Source organism: Fringilla coelebs (genome assembly GCF_963513975.1).
Source record: "Fringilla coelebs genome assembly, chromosome: 10".
NCBI lineage: Eukaryota > Metazoa > Chordata > Aves > Passeriformes > Fringillidae > Fringilla > Fringilla coelebs.
In genome coordinates, this window is record NC_140036.1 from 2,485,619 (window position 1) to 2,506,001 (window position 20,383).

The 20,383-nt window shown below is 42.6% G+C and overlaps 1 protein-coding gene across 1 annotated transcript; it reads left to right on the plus strand.

Annotated features, from left to right (window-relative positions):
* Window positions 1-3,147: 3,147 nt before the first annotated feature.
* On the plus strand, window positions 3,148-15,821 carry PARL (presenilin associated rhomboid like). Its single transcript, XM_084212142.1, has 10 exons — window positions 3,148-3,226; window positions 3,319-3,517; window positions 4,204-4,344; window positions 6,644-6,692; window positions 8,026-8,121; window positions 9,492-9,641; window positions 10,008-10,078; window positions 11,424-11,525; window positions 13,326-13,423; window positions 15,215-15,821. The coding sequence occupies exons 1-10, from the start codon at window positions 3,180-3,182 to the stop codon at window positions 15,330-15,332; spliced, it is 1,071 nt and encodes a 356-aa protein (XP_084068268.1). The 5' UTR covers window positions 3,148-3,179; the 3' UTR covers window positions 15,333-15,821.
* The last annotated feature ends 4,562 nt before the right edge of the window (window positions 15,822-20,383 follow it).

Sequence of the window (20,383 nt, forward strand, 5' to 3'; positions counted from 1 at the left end):
GCTGTTGGAAGCAAAAATGAGTGGTAAAAGAGTCTAAAATGGAAAGTTAAAAACCTCTTTTACTTCTTTTTTATTTTGTTACATAGAAAAACAGGGAAAGAGCATTGATTACAACACTGGTTTCCATTTATATATATACATTTCTAACATCAGCAACATGTCTTTGAACCTACTAATCACTTAGTTCAGGCAAATTCTGAGGCTGACCCATGGCCACCAGCGCAATCAGAGAGAGATAAAATGCAAATTTAAATATGGTACTAAACTACTTAGAGCAGTTTCCCACCACAGCTCACAGGTTTTTTCTCGTCAGAGTCTGACCTTGGGATAAGAAGGCAAACTCTTTTCACTATTAGTTAGGGGGGGAAAAAAAAAGAGGAACAATGTTAGTTCATTTCCTACCACTTCCAAAGAATATGACTTAGTAACTTTGCTCCTGAAGTTGTCATAACATCTTAATAAACAATCAGTCTTATAGTCACTTGCAATTATACTATGCAGATCACTCTCATCTTGCTATTAACTTTGCTTTCACATAATGAACTACAAAATAACTTGGGGCCACATGGATGCCAAGCTCCCACTAAAGCAGAGTTTCAGGGCTGGCTCAGGTCACCCAAGCCTGATCCAGTCACAACAGAGGAGTCTCCAGAGCTGGAATTTGCACAACACTCTCCTGTGGAGCGTGTTCCGCTCACCTGTGCAGAACTTTTCCTGCTGCAATACGTGACTGCTGCCTCTTGTCCTCCACGTGCACCCTTGAGATAAACCTCTGTTTTTTTCTGCTGCTGGATTTTGGCAGCCCTGCACTCAGTCTGGTGGCCCAGGGGTGTCTGGCATTGTGTAGGAGGCTTTGCTGTCCCATGAGTATGTCCATGGCAAAACAGGCAACCAGGAAGGTGCACACAGCTTCTTCAGACTTACAAGCTACTTTCAAAGCACACACCTCTTTTGTTTTCCCATTTAATTTCAGGAGGCTGGCAGTGTGTACAGTGGACTGTTCTCTGCTAACCCAGCTCTCCAGCCCTGCAGAGCTTTGCTGGCATGGAGATGGTGCTGGGAAGAGCAGCACAGTGCCAGAGAGCAGGCACCCTGGCTGGCAGCAGGGGCACCACAGCTGCAACTGTAGCACCTGCTCAGGCATGTGTGGGTAACTATAGAATCATAGAATCACCAAGGTTGGAAGAGACTTTTCAGATCATCCAGTCCAACTGTCCCCCACAGCACTGGTCCTGTACCCCTAAGCCCCTAGATCACATCACCCAGCTCCATGTCCAGACAGCTTTTGAGCACCTCCAGGGTAAGGACTCCACCACCTCCCTGGCAACCTGTTCTGATGCCTGACCCCCTGAACAGGGAAAAATATGTTTTAATATTTAATTTGATTCTCCCACCTCTGCTTAAAGCCATTTCCTCTGGTCCTCTCACGGCAGACATGGCAGAAGAGACCAGTCCCATCTCACTACAGCCTCCTGCCAGGGAGTTGTACAGAGTTGTACAGAGCAAGGAGGTCCCTCCTGAGCTCCTGGAGACTGAACAACCCCGGCTCCCTCAGCCACTCCTCATCAGAGAAGTGTTCTAAACCTCTCACAAGCCTTGGTGCCCTTTGCTGGACACGTTCCAGCACCTCAATGCCCTTTTTAAAGTGAGGAGCCCAAAACTGCATGCAGAACTCGAGGTGTGGCTTCACCCATGCTGAGTACAGGGAATGATCACTTCCCTGGTCCTGCTGGCTAAACTATTCTTGATACAGATACAGGGAACAGACCTGAAGGAGGTGGTGGGGTGGGAATCTGGTCACCCAGCAGCCCTTTGCTGGAGCAGTGAGGCGAGGTGAGGTAAGGTGGGGTGGAGTGAGGCGGGGCAGGGCAGAGGAGCCCAGGGAGGGAAGGTGCTGAGGTGTGCAAGGTGATGTGGAAACACACACGGAGCAAGGCAATGCTGAGGCAGCAGCTCCGGTCTCCACCTCGCCTCCTGGGCTGCTGCAGGTTAGGAAGAGACAAGCTCTGTCTATCCCATAAGGCTTCTAGAGGGCAGTACAATAAATGAGCCCTGCAGAGAGACCTTGATAAATCAGAGGGCTGGGCAAACACCAGCTGTGTGAGGCTTAGAAAGGGAAAGTGCTGGATTCTGCACCTGGGATGGGACAGCCCCAATGTACCTACAAACTGGGGAACAAGATCCTGGAAAGCAGTGCTGTGGAAAGGGAGCTGGGGCTCCTGGTCATTGGCAAGTTGAATATGAAAGTTTAATATGAATCAGCAGTGTCCTGGCAACCAGGAAGGCCAACTGTGTCCTGGGGAGCAGCAGGCACAGCATCGCCAGTCAGGCCAGCGTGGACATTGTTGCGGTCTGCTCTGCTCAGAGACGGCCTCACCTCGAGGCCTGGGGGGAGTTTTGGGCACCACAATATAAAAAATATATTAAGCTATTCCAGAGTGTCCACAGGAGGGCCACAAGCATGGAGAAGAGCCTTGAGAAGCCATATGAGAAGAAGCTGAGGACATTTGGTCTGTTCAGCCTAGAGGAGACCTCATGGCAACTTCCTCGTGAGAGGAAGAGGAAGGGCAGGCACTGAGCTGTGGTGACAGAACCCAGGGAATGGCCTGAAATTGTGTCGGGGTAGGTTTAGGTTGGCTATTAGAGAAAGGTTCTTCATTCAGAGGGTGGATGGGCACTGGAATAGGCTCCCCAAGGAAGCGGCCACATAACCACGGCTTACAGAGTTCAAGGAGCATTTGGACAACACTCAGGGGTACACAGTGGGATTCTTAGGGATGGTCCTGCGAAGAGCCAGTAGTTGGACTCGATGATCCTTGTGGGTGCCGTCCAACTGAGCATATTTGATGCGGTGAAACCACGGCAGCCCCGACCTCACGGCACCAGCGCTGCTCACCAAGGGGCCGGGGCGGTGAGGGCGCTGCCACGCTCATCATGGCGGCGGAGCAGGCACCACCCACCCGACATGGCGGCCTCGGGGAGGCTCCGACCCGGCGGCGCTGCCCGCCGAGCCCCGGCGGCGGCACCGGGAGCTGCGCGGGCGCCCATCCACCCGCCGAGCGGCCCAGGAGCTGCGGGAGCCGCGCTCGCCCTTTGCTATGCGGTGACCGAGCGGCTCGCCCGCCATCGGCGGGAAGATGTCGGCCGGCTGCCCCGGAAGCGCTCGGGGAAGCGCCAACATGGCGTGGCGGTGCTGGGCCCGCGCCGGGGGTCCGCGGCCGCACAGGTGCCGCCGGCACGGCCAGGGACGGGGAGGGCAAGGGAGGGCAGAGACGGCTGGGGCGGGCGGTGCTGACGGTTCGCATGTTTCCCCCGCAGGCTGGCGCTGCTGCTGCTGCAGCCGCGGCGGGGTTTCCGCCGGGCGCGGCCGCGGCCCGAGGAGCCCCCGGCAGCCGCCGCCGAGGCGCGGCCCGGCCCGCCGCTGCCGCGCCGCAGCCTCTACCCGCCGTCACCCAGCACCGCCGCCGGCCGCCCCTCGCCGCGCCGCCTGGTGAAGCCGCTCCTGTTCACCGTAGGGGTAAGTGGCTCCTGGGCCGGGTGCTGTGCACGGCTGGGAGAGTGGGTCGGTAAGGAGCGTATTCTGTCTGTCTCAGGGGAATGATTCCTCCCTGGACTTCGCTTCTCAGTTCTTCAAAGTTAACGCAAGGTTCTTGGCCAAATACTGTAGCGTTATAATGAGCTAATACAAAGTAACTGCAGCTAAATCAATGGAAATACTGTAAAGGTATGACAGTTTCATTCCATTTCGGTGAACTTAGTAATTTCATTGACCACTTTTGTTTGTGAACCTTTTTGACAAAGCAAATCAGCTCATGACACTGAGCATCCAGTAAACCTGAAGAAATGGCCTTGAGATGCACAATTGAGAAATTTCGATTAGATGTTAGGGGGGAAAAAAACAACAGAAGGGGTTGCAAAGCGTTGAAACAGGTTGCTGAGAGCAGTAGTGGAGTCCCCATCCCTGGAAGTGTTCAAAAAACACGTGGATGTACTCGAGGACGTGGTGAACTCTGTGATGGTGCTGGCTTGACATTTGGACTCATGCTCTTAAAGGGGTTTTCCAGCCTTAGGGCTGTGTCATGCTATGAGTCCCGCTAGTCAGCAGTGCCACAGGTCCCGCTGCGGTGCTCGGGGTGCGGCATTAGCCGGGGTGTGCCCGGCTGGGGTCTCGGGGCGGTCACTGAGCCTCTCCGGTATCCCCAGTTCACAGGCTCGGCCTTCGGCTCCGCCGCCATCTGGCAGTATGAGTCGCTCAAGTCGCGCGTCCAGACCTACTTTGAGGAGGCTCGAGCGGACTGGATGGATAAAATGCGGCCGCAGAAGAGAGGCGACTTCAGAAAGCAGGTACGCAGAGCCGGGCCCGGGCTGCTCGCACAGGGGCCGAGCCCTGCGGCACTGCCAGGCACAGCTGCGTCTGCTCTGCTGTGAGCATCGTTTGTACAACTGATACTTGTCCTGGTTTTGCTGATTTGGAACTTGCTGAAATATTGGCTTCTCAAAAAATTACAGTAGATAAGTTGACTTTCAAGGAAAACTGATAGACTTAGTTCTAGAAAACTGTAACTCAATATCATTGTGAAGGTTATAGTGGAAAAATAGAAAAAAATACCATCTTCACCTAGACCTGCAGGAAAGAGAGGTCAGGAGTAGGAATTTGTTCTTCTAAACTAGGTACCATTTGCTTTTTCACCATTAAAAAAAACCCAACAAATGTCCTTGCTTTATCTTAAGCGCTCTCAAAAGTGAACATGAATTTCCAGAGGACCAATCTAGATTAAATTCTCAATCTTATGCTTAAGGCTTTTCAGTTCTCTGGCTTCTGAAATGCATTTGTATTTTCAGCCTCTAAACCCTTAAAAATGCAAGGTTTTAGAGAGCTTTTTTTACTTTTAAGAGCTCATTTCCACACAAGTACTTTTAAGTTTGTGCAGCGAGAACAAAATAAGTGCTGCAAGATTTGTTATAAATTTAATTGGCATCCCAAAAATATCAGTCATTTAAGTTTTTAATTAAGTATAGTTAAACCTAACCTAAACATTCATGTATGTTTACACTTGTTTTGGTTACTCCTGGCTTGTGATAGACCAGGCTTGATACTTTTTCAGGTCTCCTTGTCCAAGGGAAGTAGAGCTGAGCATGGAGCTGGAGAGGCTTGGGATCCTGGGTAGGACACACAGGAGCTGTTTTTCTAATGTGTATGGTGCACACCAGCACTGCTGTGGAAATGGGCATGTGGGATAACTCTGGTGGGCAGCACAGCTCCATGTGGCTCCTCACTCACAGCCCCCACAAACCCCCAGTGGGCTGGGAGAAGAAGAAAAGCAAGAAAACTTTTGGGAGTTAAGATAAAACAATCACCAAAAAATTGTTTAGTGAGTGTGAGAAGAGGGAAGAAAACAAGTGATGCATAGGTAGTCACTCACAATCTCCTGTGGAAAGACCAGTCCCCCAGACAATGAGAAAAACATTAGTATGTTATCAGTGCTGCCTTGGTCAGAAATCTGAAAGACAGAGCCATGTATAAGCTGCTAGAAAGAAAATTACCTTTATCCCAGCATACTTTCTTGCTTGGTGTATATGAACTGCAGGGGAGATTATGATCAGCTTTAATATTTTTAAATAATTATGTCTTTACACTTTTGTTTTCCTTCAAAATCTGAAGGGGAAGATCTGGTGATTAGCTATCCAAAAAAGAAAACTAAACTGCCCTGTTGTTAATAGGCTTAAACTCCCAATCCCCATCTTCAATGGGTAAGTTCTATTTCTAAGAGTTGAGGCTTCTCCCTGTTGTTTCTGAGGGCATATAATCCTTGTATTTTAGAAAAATCATACCTGTTCTGTGTTCCTATAGTGAAGAATATCCTCTGCCAGAGAATTAAACAAAAAATGCAATGAATTTGTTACTTTGATATCAAACAGTGAATACTTTCTTTCGTACAGCATTACATCCCCTGCCTCCAACCTGCAGATAGTTTTTATGGCATTGTCCCCATCAATATGGTTGGAAGGTCAATGAGGTAGCAACAAAATATATGTCCAAAATGATTACAAAAGCTGAGGAAGGGAAAGGGGGGTGCAATTTGTCTGTGGGCTGACTGCACTCAAAATAAACTTTTTCAGGGGTTTTAAACTTGGAGGAGGGCTGGGTGAACTGGACGCAAGGGGGAATGGATTCCACATCTTGTGAGCCACCTCTGCAAAAGTGATCCTGGCACAAAAGTGGAATCACTCAAAGGTGGGTGGTGTGATGTTAGACAGCATTAGGGTGAGGCTTAGTTGAGGCAGGATTTATGCTAACTTTGGCTAATCTGCTAAAGTCAGCATTATGGGCTAGATCTTTTTTTAATGCAAGCAGGGTAAACCCACTGGAGTTGTACAAAAGGATATAACCCCATTCTTTTTGGAGAAACTCTTCATCCATATTTTGGGGTATTTTATGAAAAGGAGGGTAGATAGCTGTTTCAGCAAGGAAATGTCAACTTGAAAAGCTAAAGCAATCGGAAATCAAAAAAATTGAAACCTATTTACTTCACAGATTTCAAACCAATGCTTTCCATTCTTAAAAACATATAAGTTTTACATGGCTGTTTCTGAAATTGCAAGTGCTTCATGGTGGCATTGATGGACAACAATTCTGTTCCAGGTTAACAACTGGTGGAATAACCTGACTGAGGGTCAGCGGACTGTGACAGGTTTGTGTTAGCTTACAAGTATTAGACATTCACAGGAAGAGAAATATGGCAAACAGGTACAGTATATTAAAACAGATGGCTTTCATACCGTGTTTAGGTTGTTGGGCACAAAGCATGTGTAAATTTACACCTGCACATACACTATTTCTGCTACCAGTCCTTCTCTCAAACTATTTTTTGTATGCCTTAAAGAAGTTTCTGTGCCTCTCAGTGAGAGAGTGTGGAGGATTAAGTAGAATCCTCCCCCAGCAATATTTTGCTCACGAATTATGAAAAACAGCAAATGCTTTTGGAAGAAATAGGTGGATATATTCCACTGAAATGTGGGAATAATTACATATTTCCAGTATGACATATGGAAAGTAGCAAAAAATTAGCCTTTGAGCTTTCCTTTGGTTATAATGTAGTTTTGATTGGTTAGCCTAATACCAGTTGAAATCCCTGAGATAAATGTGTGAAACAAAATTGATGAGAACTTGATTTAAATCCAATAGCTGAGCCCTATCTCCTGGTACATATTTTACATTAAGTATTTACTGAATCTGTATTAGCAGGTTGTTAGTGTAAGGTTACTTAAATGCCATTTAACAGTTATTTTCACCTTTCATGTTTCCAGCTATTATAAAACATTTTAAATACCTTAATGCTTGGACAGAAATAGAGAAGGCACTTTAAACAAGAAATAATACATCTTCATTATGTTTCCAGTAATTTACACTCCTACTCAAAGTAAAGTAAGATAGCAATAACATCTGTGAAGTAAAAAGCTGTGCATTTGCTGTCTCCCAAAGGTCACAAAGCCAATTCAGCTTTACAGTTTTCTTAAAACCAAAACTACCCCCCCAGAAATGGACAGGATATGTACTGTGTATTTGTATGGTTCCCCCAGTCCTCTCCTCTTGTGCAGTTAAATGCAACTGTGCAGTAGATCAGTGGCATTTAGAAATAAATAGCAAGAGAGGCAGGAAATGGGACCTCTTAGCTGGCTCATTTTTCATTGATTCTGCAATAGAATATAGCAGTTTGAAACCATAGCTTGAACCTTCTCAGCACAGATCTTTGGGGACTGTTGGATTCATTACACTGTGTGTCAGAACAGTTGCAATTAAATGTCATATTTCTGAAAGACTTCCACTATATAAATGTAGCTTTCAGTGTTTTTCATTGCTTTTTCTAAACTGTGTACAAAGAAGAAGTGGATACTGCTTTTAATGGAATTGTGAAGAAAAAGTACAATTCTACAAGCTGTCTTTTTAAAACCTTGCTTTCAGTAAGCATTATGGTGTATTACATTGGTAATTTGCTTTTGTACTTTCTTTTCCCCTCTTGATAGGTATTATAGCTGCAAATGTCTTTGTGTTCTGTTTGTGGAGACTGCCTGGCATGAGACGGATTATGTTTACATATTTCACCTCAAATCCATCCTCCAGTAAGTGAGCAATAATTGGATGCCTTTCCTACACAGAGATGTAATAGAACCTCTGATGATACTGCAGAAGGCTCAGGTGGCGTGTGGCTTACTTAGAGCTCCATCACCCACAAGCAATCTCAGTCATGCTCAAACACATTATTCCATCTAGGCAGGAAATGGTTTGAGGGGAAGAATGTCAGGAGTAATGGATCTGATTTTTTAAAACAAACACAACTGGTGCTTTTCTAAATATTGTGACATCAAAACTGTTGCCTGCTATCTGGCCTTTTTCTGCGTGCAGTGGGATGCAGCTCCTGCCTGAATAAAGGTGAGAGGTGCTTTTTCCCAGTGACATCAGCCAAACTGCTTTCTTGGACAGAGTGCAAATCAAGCCACTGAGTGAGGGAGGAAAATAAGCTGTACTACATAATGCCATTCATAAACTCGACTCAAATGTGATTATTTCCCCCCTTTAATGTTCTGTGGGATGCAGATAGAACCATCATCGGTCATGTGCATGTGTGCTTTCATCAGTAGACAAGGATTAGTCTGTAGGTTGTGTACAGAGTCCTTGCTTCAAAGCTGTGCTTTCAGTCACATTAAGAAAACCCAAACAAACCCAAGCACCAACTTGGCTTTCACTGTAAGTGAAACGTGCTGAAGATATTAACCTAGGAAAAAAATTTAGTAGTATTTAATGGCAGAAAAATGGGGTTCCATTTCTACAGCAGAGAAAAGAATTAAAAGGACAAGGAGACTAATGTGTTTGGAAGGTACTTCCTGCTACCTCTTAATTTCTGCTGAAAAAGTGGAAACTCAACCAGTTCCCCCACACACTTCAGCGCTAAAGATCTGCTACCCAGATCTGAGCATGTCACCCCAAACACTCCTATTTTAAATAATGTTGACCTTCAAACCTGCTAATTGGTTTGTTTGCATTTTCAAGGCTGCCATTTCAGTCAGGAGAGCTAGTAGCTTTTTCAAAAAGGAAAACTGTTTTTTCTCTGAGTTCATCTTTGTTGCAAATTTATTTTATATGGCTGCTCATGTATTAAAAATCCTTCACCATATACATATATAAATGAAATGCCTTTTTTTTTTTCAAAGCATAGGACACATATCATAAGATAATGTTTTCTATGAAACAATCCCCAGTAGGTAACTGTTATTACAGCTTGCAAATCTTGGGAAATATGTTCTACCTTTCCAAAAGGCATTGCTTGGAATTTGAAATTTGTTTCATTGCTGGGTTTATTTCCTAGTTTGTATTTGAGAATCTAGGCATAATTATCCTATAGCGTCTCTTGATACATTTCTAGTCTACATCACATGTAAGTTGAAGCAAATTAAAATACTGACTTCATGTGCATTGCTTTTCTCTTTTGTAGGAGCCCTGTGTTCTCCCATGCTGCTCTCTACGTTTAGTCACTTCTCTCTCTTCCACATGGCAGCAAATATGTATGTTCTATGGAGCTTTTCCAGCAGCATTGTCTCTCTTCTGGGCTGTGAGCAGTTCATTGCAGTATATCTTTCTGCTGGTAATGTTAAATATATGTATATATTTACAGCACTTAAAAAATAGAAATATGTGTTCATACAAGTAAAATGTGTGCTTGGTTAATAGATATATGATGACAGATGGCCATTGTTCAGTCCCACACATTGCTTTATACTAAAGGCAGTACTACTTTGCTGTCATACAGATTTTTGGTGGGTTTAAGATACTGGGCTTTGAAATATGATAAAACCATATCTGGTTTTAATTTGTGCTTTACTACCAAAATAAAACAGCTGTTAATACAGTCTCTTGGAATTTTTGTGACAAAAGATGACAGTGAATTTGTACTTTGTGATGCTGGTCTGCATTGCTGCCATCATTTCCAGTAGTAATTTCTCTTTTTCAGGGGTTATCTCCACTTTTGTCAGTTACGTCGCTAAAATGGCCACGGGAAGGTTTGAACCATCCCTTGGAGCTGTAAGTATCTTGGAATATGAGAGACTGATCATGGTCTTTGAAGGCAATTTGAAAACCTGCTGTATTCTTTCTTTAAAAGCCAAGAGTATATATGGGGTAATGGAAACTAGAAAGGTTTACCACAATCAAGTAACCAGGCATGAACTGGTTCTCCTGAACTGGTTCTCCTGTGCAACAGCTTGTCTGTTCTTCAGATATGTTCCCTCTGCTGCAGCAGCTGCCCAGAACTAACACCACTTAATGCTGAGGGCTGTAAATGAGTCCTGAACTGCAGGAGCTCTTGTCCCTGAGCAGATCAGTTATGTAACTTTTTAATTGCAAAAATGGTATTTCGTAATTGTGTAGCAGTCTTCTCTAATTAAAAATAGAATACTTTGGAAAGAGATAATGTAATCAGACAATCAAACTCAGCATGTGATCCCAGTGGAAGTTGTAGGGCATGCTGTGCAGGAAGGGCAGCACTCCTGCCAAATGTCTCACCCGATGAACGATATGAGGCAGGCTGAGGAGCTTCTGTAGCTGCCAGTTCTTTCCAAGTGTTTTTGGTAGTACAACGTTTTAAAACACTAAACTTGCGTTAAATTTGAGGTTAACCTAAGCATTTACCAGGTTTTAAAGGCTTAACTTACTAAACTAAATAATTTTGATAAAAGCCCAAAGTCAGATTCTCATTATTCTGTTAGAATGAAAAAAACTGTTTAGCTGTGCTGAAGTTAGAACTTTTGAAAATGCTGTATGTGTATTGTCCCTTTGTCTTATGAATGAATTATACCTGGAGCAGTTATTTTCCCTTAGTCTTACTGATCTGAGTTTACTGAAATTACCACACATTGCATTAGTTTACTGCATTCAGAGCCTTTCCACTGAGATTATTTCAGGGATACAAAACCCTATGGCAAATTTAATACAGTCCAGGGAATTACTTGTTTCATTGACAAAAGGTTTTTGTTCCGGTCCTTCTGTTATTTTCCTTGGTTGTGTACAAGCTTCAGAGTGTTTAGCTTCTTCTGTGCTTGATTAATAAATATTAGATTTCTAGGGCTTACTTGGGAAAAAGCACATTTCCAGATATCATTATCTTAAATTCAGGAGTCTGTTTCTTAATTATATAAGAGGTTTGAAGGATGTTTTTCCCCAGTATTTATAATTCCACATACTGAAATTTAATAGTGGTGTCTTGTTTTATTTTTATTTGGAACTTTTCAGTGGTGCTTTGTACTTTGAGTTTTACCACAGGGCTGCATTTGAAAATAAAAGCTAAAAGGAAAACAGGTTCACATGCAGAAAAATATATTATCCCTTATGTAACATCTTAGCTTGCTTTGATGTATTTTCCTGTTTCCAGTCAGGAGCTATAATGACTGTCCTTGCAGCCGTGTGTACGAAGATGCCAGAAGCAAAACTGGCCATCATACTTCTTCCAATGTTCACATTTACAGCAGGAAGTGTAAGTGCCTTTGAACTTCAAAGAAATGCTACTCTCCAAACATTTCCCCCTACCTCTTCAGTATCTGAGCATGTGTCCTCTTCCTCTGTGTTTCTGAGCTGTTAAATTTATTTTGAAAGAGAAGAGGGGTCATGGAAGTCCCAGGGATCGATTCTGAATTGGTGCAGCCCAGCAGAGTCATTACAGCATAGTGTGAATTCAGAATTATCCTAAATGGGTCTGTTTCAGATCTAATCCCAAGAAGTGAAAGCAGCTGGGAGGGAGTCAGGTTCACCTGTCTGAGGAAACCTACATACACATCCTCTTCTTTCTGATGGGTAATATTTTTATAGCAGCACTTGAAACAGGCTGCTGTAAAACTGGTAGGTGGTCTTTAAAGAAAAAATTATCAAAATGAGAAACACAGAATTTCACTTCTCGAGATTATATTCCAGCCCTGGAGGAACATTTGCCTTCTCTTATCATCTTTTGATACTTTTAGGAACACTGTTGCAATTAGAAGTAGGCTACTAAGATTTATCTTCCTGTGTAGTACTAAGACTCCTTTTTTTTTTCTGTTTCATTAAGTTCTTTTTTGCACATCCACTGCCACATTTAAGAAAAGCTTCTCATGTATATCTCAACTTGCTTTAATAAGTTAATCATGTTTGGTCCACTACTTAAAGGTGTTTTACTGCTTAAAGCAGTTAAGCCAGGCCATTCCAAGATCATGAGATGTAATACTCTTTGTAAGTGAAGCTTATAGATTTGAACAGACATTCTTAGATGTAGCCTTCATGTTTTTCTTGCACTTCTGCTTGGGTTGACCTGGGTTTTTTGGGGGTTTTTTTGCATGCTGCCCCTTAACTGCATCTTTCTTTAAAAAGATGGCCAGGGTGGAAATACAGGCAGAGCCACAGAGAGCATTGCCATGAGCAAGTGCTCACTGCAAAACAAGAGCAATATCAGCTATTGCAGTAGAAACATTGGAATGATTTTGGCACAACTATATAATTGTGTAATTGTTTATCTAAACTTTACTGAGTCCTTTAATAATCTACCTTACCTATACTGTAATGAGCTTTCAAATTAAACAAGCCAGTGTAGCAATGGAGCTTCTATTCTAACACCCATGCTTAAGGAAACAAATCCTGCCTAAAGTACCATTTCATCCTAGCATTAAATCTGTCAGTCTTTATGAAATGAGGCATTTAGTAAAATCTTGTTTATTGACAGTTTTGGTGTCTGTGTCTCCTGAAGATGATACACCAGCAGCTTGTGGTGCTCTGCTGTGGAGTTTTTCACTACCATCCTGATTTTCTGCCTTCCAACAAATATTTATATCAGATAACAAGGATGCTGCCCCACATGTTCCATCCACTAGAGGGCTGTGTTCAGGAGCACAGATGCACATAAATCTAAGCTATATCAGAATTAGATAATGAGAATGTTGCGATTACACTTTTTGTGGTGTCTTTTATAGCATGGACTCTTTTAAGTAATTTTTGTTTCCTCCTGACCCAAGTTTGGAATGTATTTGTAGCTTTAGAAATGAAGATTGGAAAAGGCTGAGTGTTCAAAAAGGACACATTCCCACCCTGCACTATTCTGTATCTGCTCACATCTGTATTTTGACAGCACAATACAACTGGAGACTGAGTCTCTTGTTTTAAAACATTTTTTACAGTAATTTCTTTGATATAAAATCTGTAGGATGTTTTTGATTCCAAGTTTTTGCACTGTGTTAGAATATAAAACTGTTATCATTGGCCATTTTATGCTGTGACTGATCCTGTCCATTCCATGTTCTCTCCTTTCTAGGCTTTAAAAGCCATAATTGCATTTGACACTGCAGGGCTTGTTTTAGGCTGGAGACTTTTTGACCATGCTGCACACCTTGGGGGAGCTCTCTTTGGAATGTAAGTCTGTATTTATTAATGCTGTTTTGTATTTAAAATAATCCTGTATTTTTCTCTCTTCCTACATTGCTGAAGTGTGGGTTTTTTCCTGTAAAGTTGTCTTAACTAGCAATGAGTACAATTCACTGTTACCCTTTTAGTGCTGTAAAATTTTATGGAAAACATTGTTAACTGATGAACTGAAAGAATTGAGCTGAACTGCCTTAGAATAATGGATTAAATGTCAGGTGGTCCTCTAACCTGGGCTGGCTGTTTCTGTCCTGCACTTGCCAGCACACTGAAGAGAGTCACAGGGCAGAAAAGATTCCCACAAAAGACAAAATGGACAAATTAAAATAACTTTAAAGAGCTAAAAAAATGTCTTTGTGTCAGTCTTTTTCCTCTAATTGCCAATTTACAGAGAGCTACAGAGTTAGTAAAAGCTCAGGCCAAATTCCTTTAAGCAGCCTCTAGTGCAGTTTTCTCAGTGTTGCTGTATTGCCTTTGTGGGGACAAATTAGTAAATTAGTTCTTCCTAATTAGTAAGAACTACTAGAAACAAGTCTGTAGGAAACAGGTCTGTATTGTTACATGTTTGAACCACATTGAATTTTTCCCCTTCTACCAAATTGCACACCTATTGCTAAGTGCATTTTGTAATATTTTATGTAGGCGTTTGAAAAGGCTACCTTAGATTTCACTAGGCCAGACTTAAAGGCAAACCAGCTAGTAGACCAAATAGTTTCCTGTTTCTTGGCTTTGGTGTCAGTAAGCTCTGTGCTGTACAGTGTCCCTTTCTCCCTGTCTCTGGTATCACAAATGCATCTGATGTAGTCTTGCTGATTCATAACTGCTTGCTGTCCTGAGGGATCTGAATCAGCTTGTTCATTGTGATGAAGGAGCAGTCTGTATTGGTAAGGCAGATTTACATATTAAAAGAGGATAGCAGTTGCAGTAAAAATGGTCTGGAGTTGGCAAGTTTCTTGCTTTCCTCACCTACATATGTTTTACCTGTTTGTTTTACTCCGTGATGATTTTGGTCACTTCATCCTAAAAGATAAAGGGCCTTATTTAGGACCTATGTTGAATGGCCAAAGTATTTTCTATACAAAGTGGCCAAAGGATTTTCTAAAGTGCTTCCTACTTCAGAAAGCAGCAGTATGATTCAAAGGGATGGCCAGTTCACTGGCTCCTGGCTCACAGAAAAGTGCTTTTTTTCCTCAGGATTCAGGTGTGGAGTTGGGCTTGGGAGAGAACTTTCACCCTATTTCCATGTGGTTGCTTCCCCTCATTGTTCTCCACTTGCTTAATCACTTATGTTGATATTCATGTATTAGCATATATAATTGTCTGTGAATATAAACAAAACTAGAACACTTTGATAGATCAGTCTTTAGGTGCATATAGAAGAAGATTCATTTTGAATGGAACATGGTTGTTCTTTATGGGGCAGTTGTGTTTATATAGGAGAAGAAAGAACACTTTTCTTGGTGTTGTCAGTGAGGATCAGCACAAGCAACACAACTGTTTTAAGTCTTTTATATGGAGATAATTTTTTATGCCTTTCTAAGTAGAAATCACAAGAGCTTGAAATTAAAGGCAGGAAAACGATTCATTCTCAGGACTGAGACAAACAAGAACAACAAAGTTGACTTTTGCAGTCAAGAAAATGAGTGGCTCACCTGCTGTTTTCCAAGCACATTGTCCTTTGTGCCTTAGTTTATCTTGTCTCTTACACTGAGTATTTCCTTGGTTTTCCCTCAGATGCAGAGGGAAGTCACAGTTAACTTTAACAATGACTTTCTTTCCCAGGTGGTATGTGACTTATGGCCACGAGCTCATATGGAAGAACAGAGAACCACTGGTGAAAGCTTGGCATGAAATGAGGACAAAGAACACAGGAAAGGGAGGAGGTGGAAGATCTAACTGATTCCAATCCTAGAGATTCCTTGTGCCCAAGTGGTATCTTACTTGAAGACATGGGATTGAATTGGTTTTGAAGGTTTTTTTGCTACTCCACATTAAGCCTCTAAGGAGCTGAAGTTTCTAATGTAACAAAATTATGTTACAAAAATTCATACCCATAGAAAATGAACTCTTTCAAAGGTGGAACAATAAAGGTTTTTATCCTATTGCTTTCTGAAGTAACAGTCTGCATTACCTTTTTAAAGGCAGAATAAAATATGTTTTTCAATTAAATGACCTAAATCTCTGTTAAAAAAAAAATTAAAATGGGATGCAACTGGTTAATACTTAGGAAGATCAACATTTTCAGAACTGAGGAAGGTAATGGATCACACAGACCCCTAATGTCTGCCAGACAATACAAGGTGCTTTCCTAGAAGGGACTCTAGGAAAGGGGACTCAAATAAGGCTAATATGGTGAAGTTCAGTGGTTTTTGTAGTTGAAAATATTGGATGAAGTGAGGCAGTTGTCTTGTTTGATTTGAAACGTGAAATACATGAAGCAATAGTGGATTGTTTGCCAAGGCTTATGTACTGGTTTGACGGTCCAGCTTTGTCACCTGTGGCTTATTCAACTTGTGGTTTTCATTTCTGTTGAGTTCCAACAAGCTTTTAGATCTCATTAGATTTTACTACAATGATATATCCTTTTCTTAATTACATGCAGGGGAAGAATGACATACTGTGGTTTTTGATATTCTACCATGAGTTACACTCCTTTCTGTATTATTTCACTTCATTGATTTGGGGGTGGGGTAGAGGGGTATTCTTTAAGCTGTGCTGTATTGTTAGTTTTCTTTAAGGTTTTTCTAAGAACTTTAATTCTGTAACATCTTGTTCAGAATCTGCCAGTTTTAGAAAATAAGCAGCTTCAGCAAAAATAGATGAGGTGCCTGAGATCAGCAATGCTGTAAACAGAAGTAACTGCTTAAGTAAACCTGAGGGTAGTACCATGACCAATTTTACAAGTAAAAACTGGATTTGGGGTGTGCTGCTACTCTGTGCCTGTCATGCAAGGATGATACTGAACCCATTGCAAAAGGCTGAGGAATCTGCCCAGACACAAGCTGGTGGCTTCAAGCCCTAACTCTTTCCTGAGTTAGTCCTTCCACATGGACTGACCTGCCAAAGAACATATTGCATTTGTAAGAAGCAACTTTGTAGATGTTTTTACGTTATAGCAGTGCCTCATGTGAAATAAATTTTCTGTGGGGAAAGGGAATGCATAATGCTAAGTGGCACCAGTTTTAATAAATGATGGAGTATAAAATTGGTGTCAACTCCCTGTCCAGGTCAGTGCTTGTTTAATTTTTTTCTCCTCATTAGAAAAATGAGGCACTTGAGGATTTGTAAGTTCATGTGCCTGTCAATATAAACACTTAAAAATGAAGGAGTTGGAGTAGCTAATATTCTTTTGCTCTGCTCCTGGAGTTTTCTGGCATTCAGTTTCCAGTCTATCACTTAGTCCCCTTTCCTGCTCTCTACTGTGGTATTCTGGCCAAGCATGGCAGTTCCCAGAGCTTCAGCCACAGTGCAGCCCTGCCTGCAGCAGAGAGAGGGCAGCGGAACACATGGTGAGAGCACAGCACAGGCTTGGAGAAGCCAGCAGCAGCAGATGATGGCCTCTGAGCAGGCTTGTCCTAAGGGAGCATTTCATGCCAGAGAAGCTCAAAAGGCATACCTCAGACTACTTCACATGCTGGCTTTGCATCTATTGTGTTTGTCCACTCCTTTTTTCTCCCTGTTTTTCTTCCTTGTGTTGCCTCTTGTCCACTCAACAACTTTTACCTAGTCTCTTTAACAATTATCTATTTGCTGAGAGTTTTTCAGAGATCCTGGCTGAAAGCAGCAGTGAGTAATGCTGCAGGAAATAGAGTGTATTAAACCTCAAGAACATTATATTTTACAGGTCTAGTAGGATAAGCCAAAGTTGCATTTAAGTTCTTCAACATAGCACCAGTACCTCCTGGCCCTGTATCACCTGCAGAGAGTGAATTCCCACTTGTGCTGTGTTAGACCTCCCTGCAGTGTGTTGCTGCACTCTTTCAGCTTGCAGGAAGGGACTCAAAGTGCCTGAAAAAAACATCCTGGAACTGCCACAAAGGTTTGGAAGTCACCAGCTTTCCAGCCAGTGGCTGTGGTTTGAGGGTCTCGTGCCTAAGCTTCACCTTAACTTTAGACATAAGAGCACTCACCCCTCTAAAGGCTGTTCAGTATCTCAATTTTCCTCATTTATAGAGGCCCTAGAGGTGTGTGCCCTATGTAAGGTTGTACAAAAATCTTCACCAAGCAGTGGCTAATCAGTGGGTTTCATGTAATTTTGCACCTGAGCCTTTCTGTAGCATTTTCTGGGAAAGACAAACTATCTTTTCTGTACAAAATTACTTTAAAAGCGCAATAGGAAAACCAATTCTCAAGTCACCGAGATGAGGAATGCCCTGAAGTTACAAGAGCTCACTAGAGTACATAAGAGACCTTTCTGGCAAGCAAATGTGCACTTCTTGCAAAATGTGGCATCAGCACCTGTCAGTGTCTCAGCATTTAGTCACACCTTTGACTGAAAAAGAAGTTGGAAGAATGACAGAAAAAGCCCAAAATCCAACCCTAGGAAAAAAAACAACAAAAAGAACCAATTACCTAAAACAAAACCAACCACATGGAAAGACTTTCCCCTCCCTTTCAAAGAGATTATTGTGAATAAAAATACAATGTGCTGATTATGTGGACACTTGGCAGAGACAACAGCTAGTGTTTGTGTAAGAAAACAGCAGTAAGTATAAAGCTGTGGTTAATCATGTAGAGACACAATTCTTCATCCTTTTTCAGTGGCTTTAAAGTCTACTTTGGCCTTGCCATGTTTAAGGAATAATTTGTTTCAGTGATCTACTCTATTGAAATTTCATTTTAGTGTTAAAACTGAGCTTTCAGCCCCCATTCCTGGCAGCAAGCTGTTTTGCTTTCTGATTTGATGGCTTTTGTCTTAGTGTTGCAGTATTCCACCCCTCCTCCTCCCAAGCTTTTAATCATGACAAATCTTCTAAATGCAGACAACTTTTTAATCTCATCCAGCATCTTCTGGTTTTCCTGTCTGAGTTAGCCTTTGTGCCAATTTCATCCTACAAGCTGTGATGAGCAGCTGCTCAAAGCACTCCCTGATGCTGTAGGTGGGCTCAGAGACATACAGTGCCAGAGCTGAACTCAGTACTAGGAAGCGTCAGGCACAGGATGAGCAGAGACATCCGATTTATTTGCCAAAGGATTTTGCTAAGTCAGGCCTAGGAACAAGGATCAGAGCATCATTTGTACTGTGCCAGTGGTAACATGATAAAGCAGATGTTCTCTTTTCTCCCATGACTGTAAAGTCTGTTTCTCTTTACCAGATATGATTTATTTTTTAAAAATTACAACATAGAGCAGTTCCAGAAAACCAAGATCAGGAGAAAATTAATAAATGTCTCCCTGGATATTCCTAAAAGTAGAATTACATTTGTGGAGTCTTCAGACAGCAAATGAAACACAGCATCCAATAGCCTATATAGTATTGGACAAGAGTTCTGTGTTGGGATTAAAATGTTTTTACCCGACATTTCTGAGTCACCTTGCCCCAGCTGACATGAGGAGGGGGGATGGTGAAATCAAAACTGGTAGCAGCAGGGGCAAGTGCTAAATGAGATATTTAGGACAACAGGAACATCTGCAAAGGAATTTATTTTTTTCCCATGATTGTGTTTCAGAGGGAGGCCAAACACTCAAGGAGAGGTTCTGCAATGCACATTTCTAGTCCTCCTTCACCCCAGGAGCAGGTGTAAATCTGGACTGAAGTGAGGTGCTAATACACAAGGATAGAAACTGCTTAGCTGAAACAAAGCAATAAATATTACCTTCTAAAATTCCATTGCATAATTAATTTCTTAATAAAGCTTCACAGAATGGTGTGGGTTGGGTTGGAAGGGACCTTAAAGATCATCACGTTCTACCCCACTGCCATGGTCAGGGACACCCTTCCACTATCCCAGGTTGCTCCAAGCCCATCCAACCTGGCCTGGGGCACTTTCAGGGATTGAGAATCCACAGCTTCTCTGGGCAATCTGTTCCTCGCTACCTTCATTAGGAAAAATTTATTTCACTATTTAATCTAAACCTGCCTTCTTTCAATGTAAAGCTATTACCCCTTGCTTATCAGACAACCACCTGTAATTGGATTATTATATTCTGAAATGAAATGCCTGTCCTGTTAGCCTTTTAATAGATTTTCCAATAGGTGGCATATCAGTTTATCTGCATTCTTCACTTTTACAGCATTGCATTTCACAGTTTGGTGACCCTTTGGGAGATTCAGCTTTGGTAATAACCGGCTGAATGGGGAATTGTGGAGGAGCATTATGTAATAAGTGGCTACCGGCCATAAAATGTCAAATTTCAAAAGCCTGACTTTATTCCTAATGTAATTCCGTCAGTTTCAATGGTTTGTGCCAGGGCTGTTTGGTTTTGAACCTGAATGTGTAAATGGAAAGCTGTAATTTGCAGTCTCCAGCAAACAGTAAAAGATGTAGGTCCTATATTGAGACATATAATAGATGCTTGGTTTTGGTCAGTAGTTAGTATTTTAAAAGTGAGTTGGTTAAACTCTTAACGTGAATGGAGGGGGACTATGAGAGGTGAGGATTTGTATGAAGCTCTTGGAAACCAACATCGCAATGCTGCTGTTTCTCACGGAGATGACTTATTTTATAAGCGCCAGGTTTCGCATACAAACGCTTTCTCTAATCCTAAGTGTTTACGGCTCTCTCGAAGGTACAATTGAGCAGTACCACCCACCTAGCGCGGAGCAGCGTTCCTCGCCTGGCCGGTGCCGTCACTGGACGCGCTACGGCGCTCCCGGGCACAGAGCGGCTCCTAAAGCACCCACAGACACCGGGACCCGAAGAAGCAGGGGTAGAGCCAGTCCCTCCCCGGGAGGCAGACGGGGGACGCAGCCCGGCGGGGTCCGGTCCCGGCCGCGCTCCCCACGCTCTG

Bases quoted from the DNA above. Each gene is read 5' to 3' on its own strand.
- PARL (XM_084212142.1), top strand. From the start codon at position 3,180: ATGGCGTGGCGGTGCTGGGCCCGCGCCGGGGGTCCGCGGCCGCACAG. The intron at 3,227-3,318 runs GTGCCGCCGGCA...TTTCCCCCGCAG, and splicing joins GGGGGTCCGCGGCCGCACAG to GCTGGCGCTGCTGCTGCTGC. The intron at 13,424-15,214 runs GTAAGTCTGTAT...TTTCTTTCCCAG, and splicing joins GGGGGAGCTCTCTTTGGAAT to GTGGTATGTGACTTATGGCC.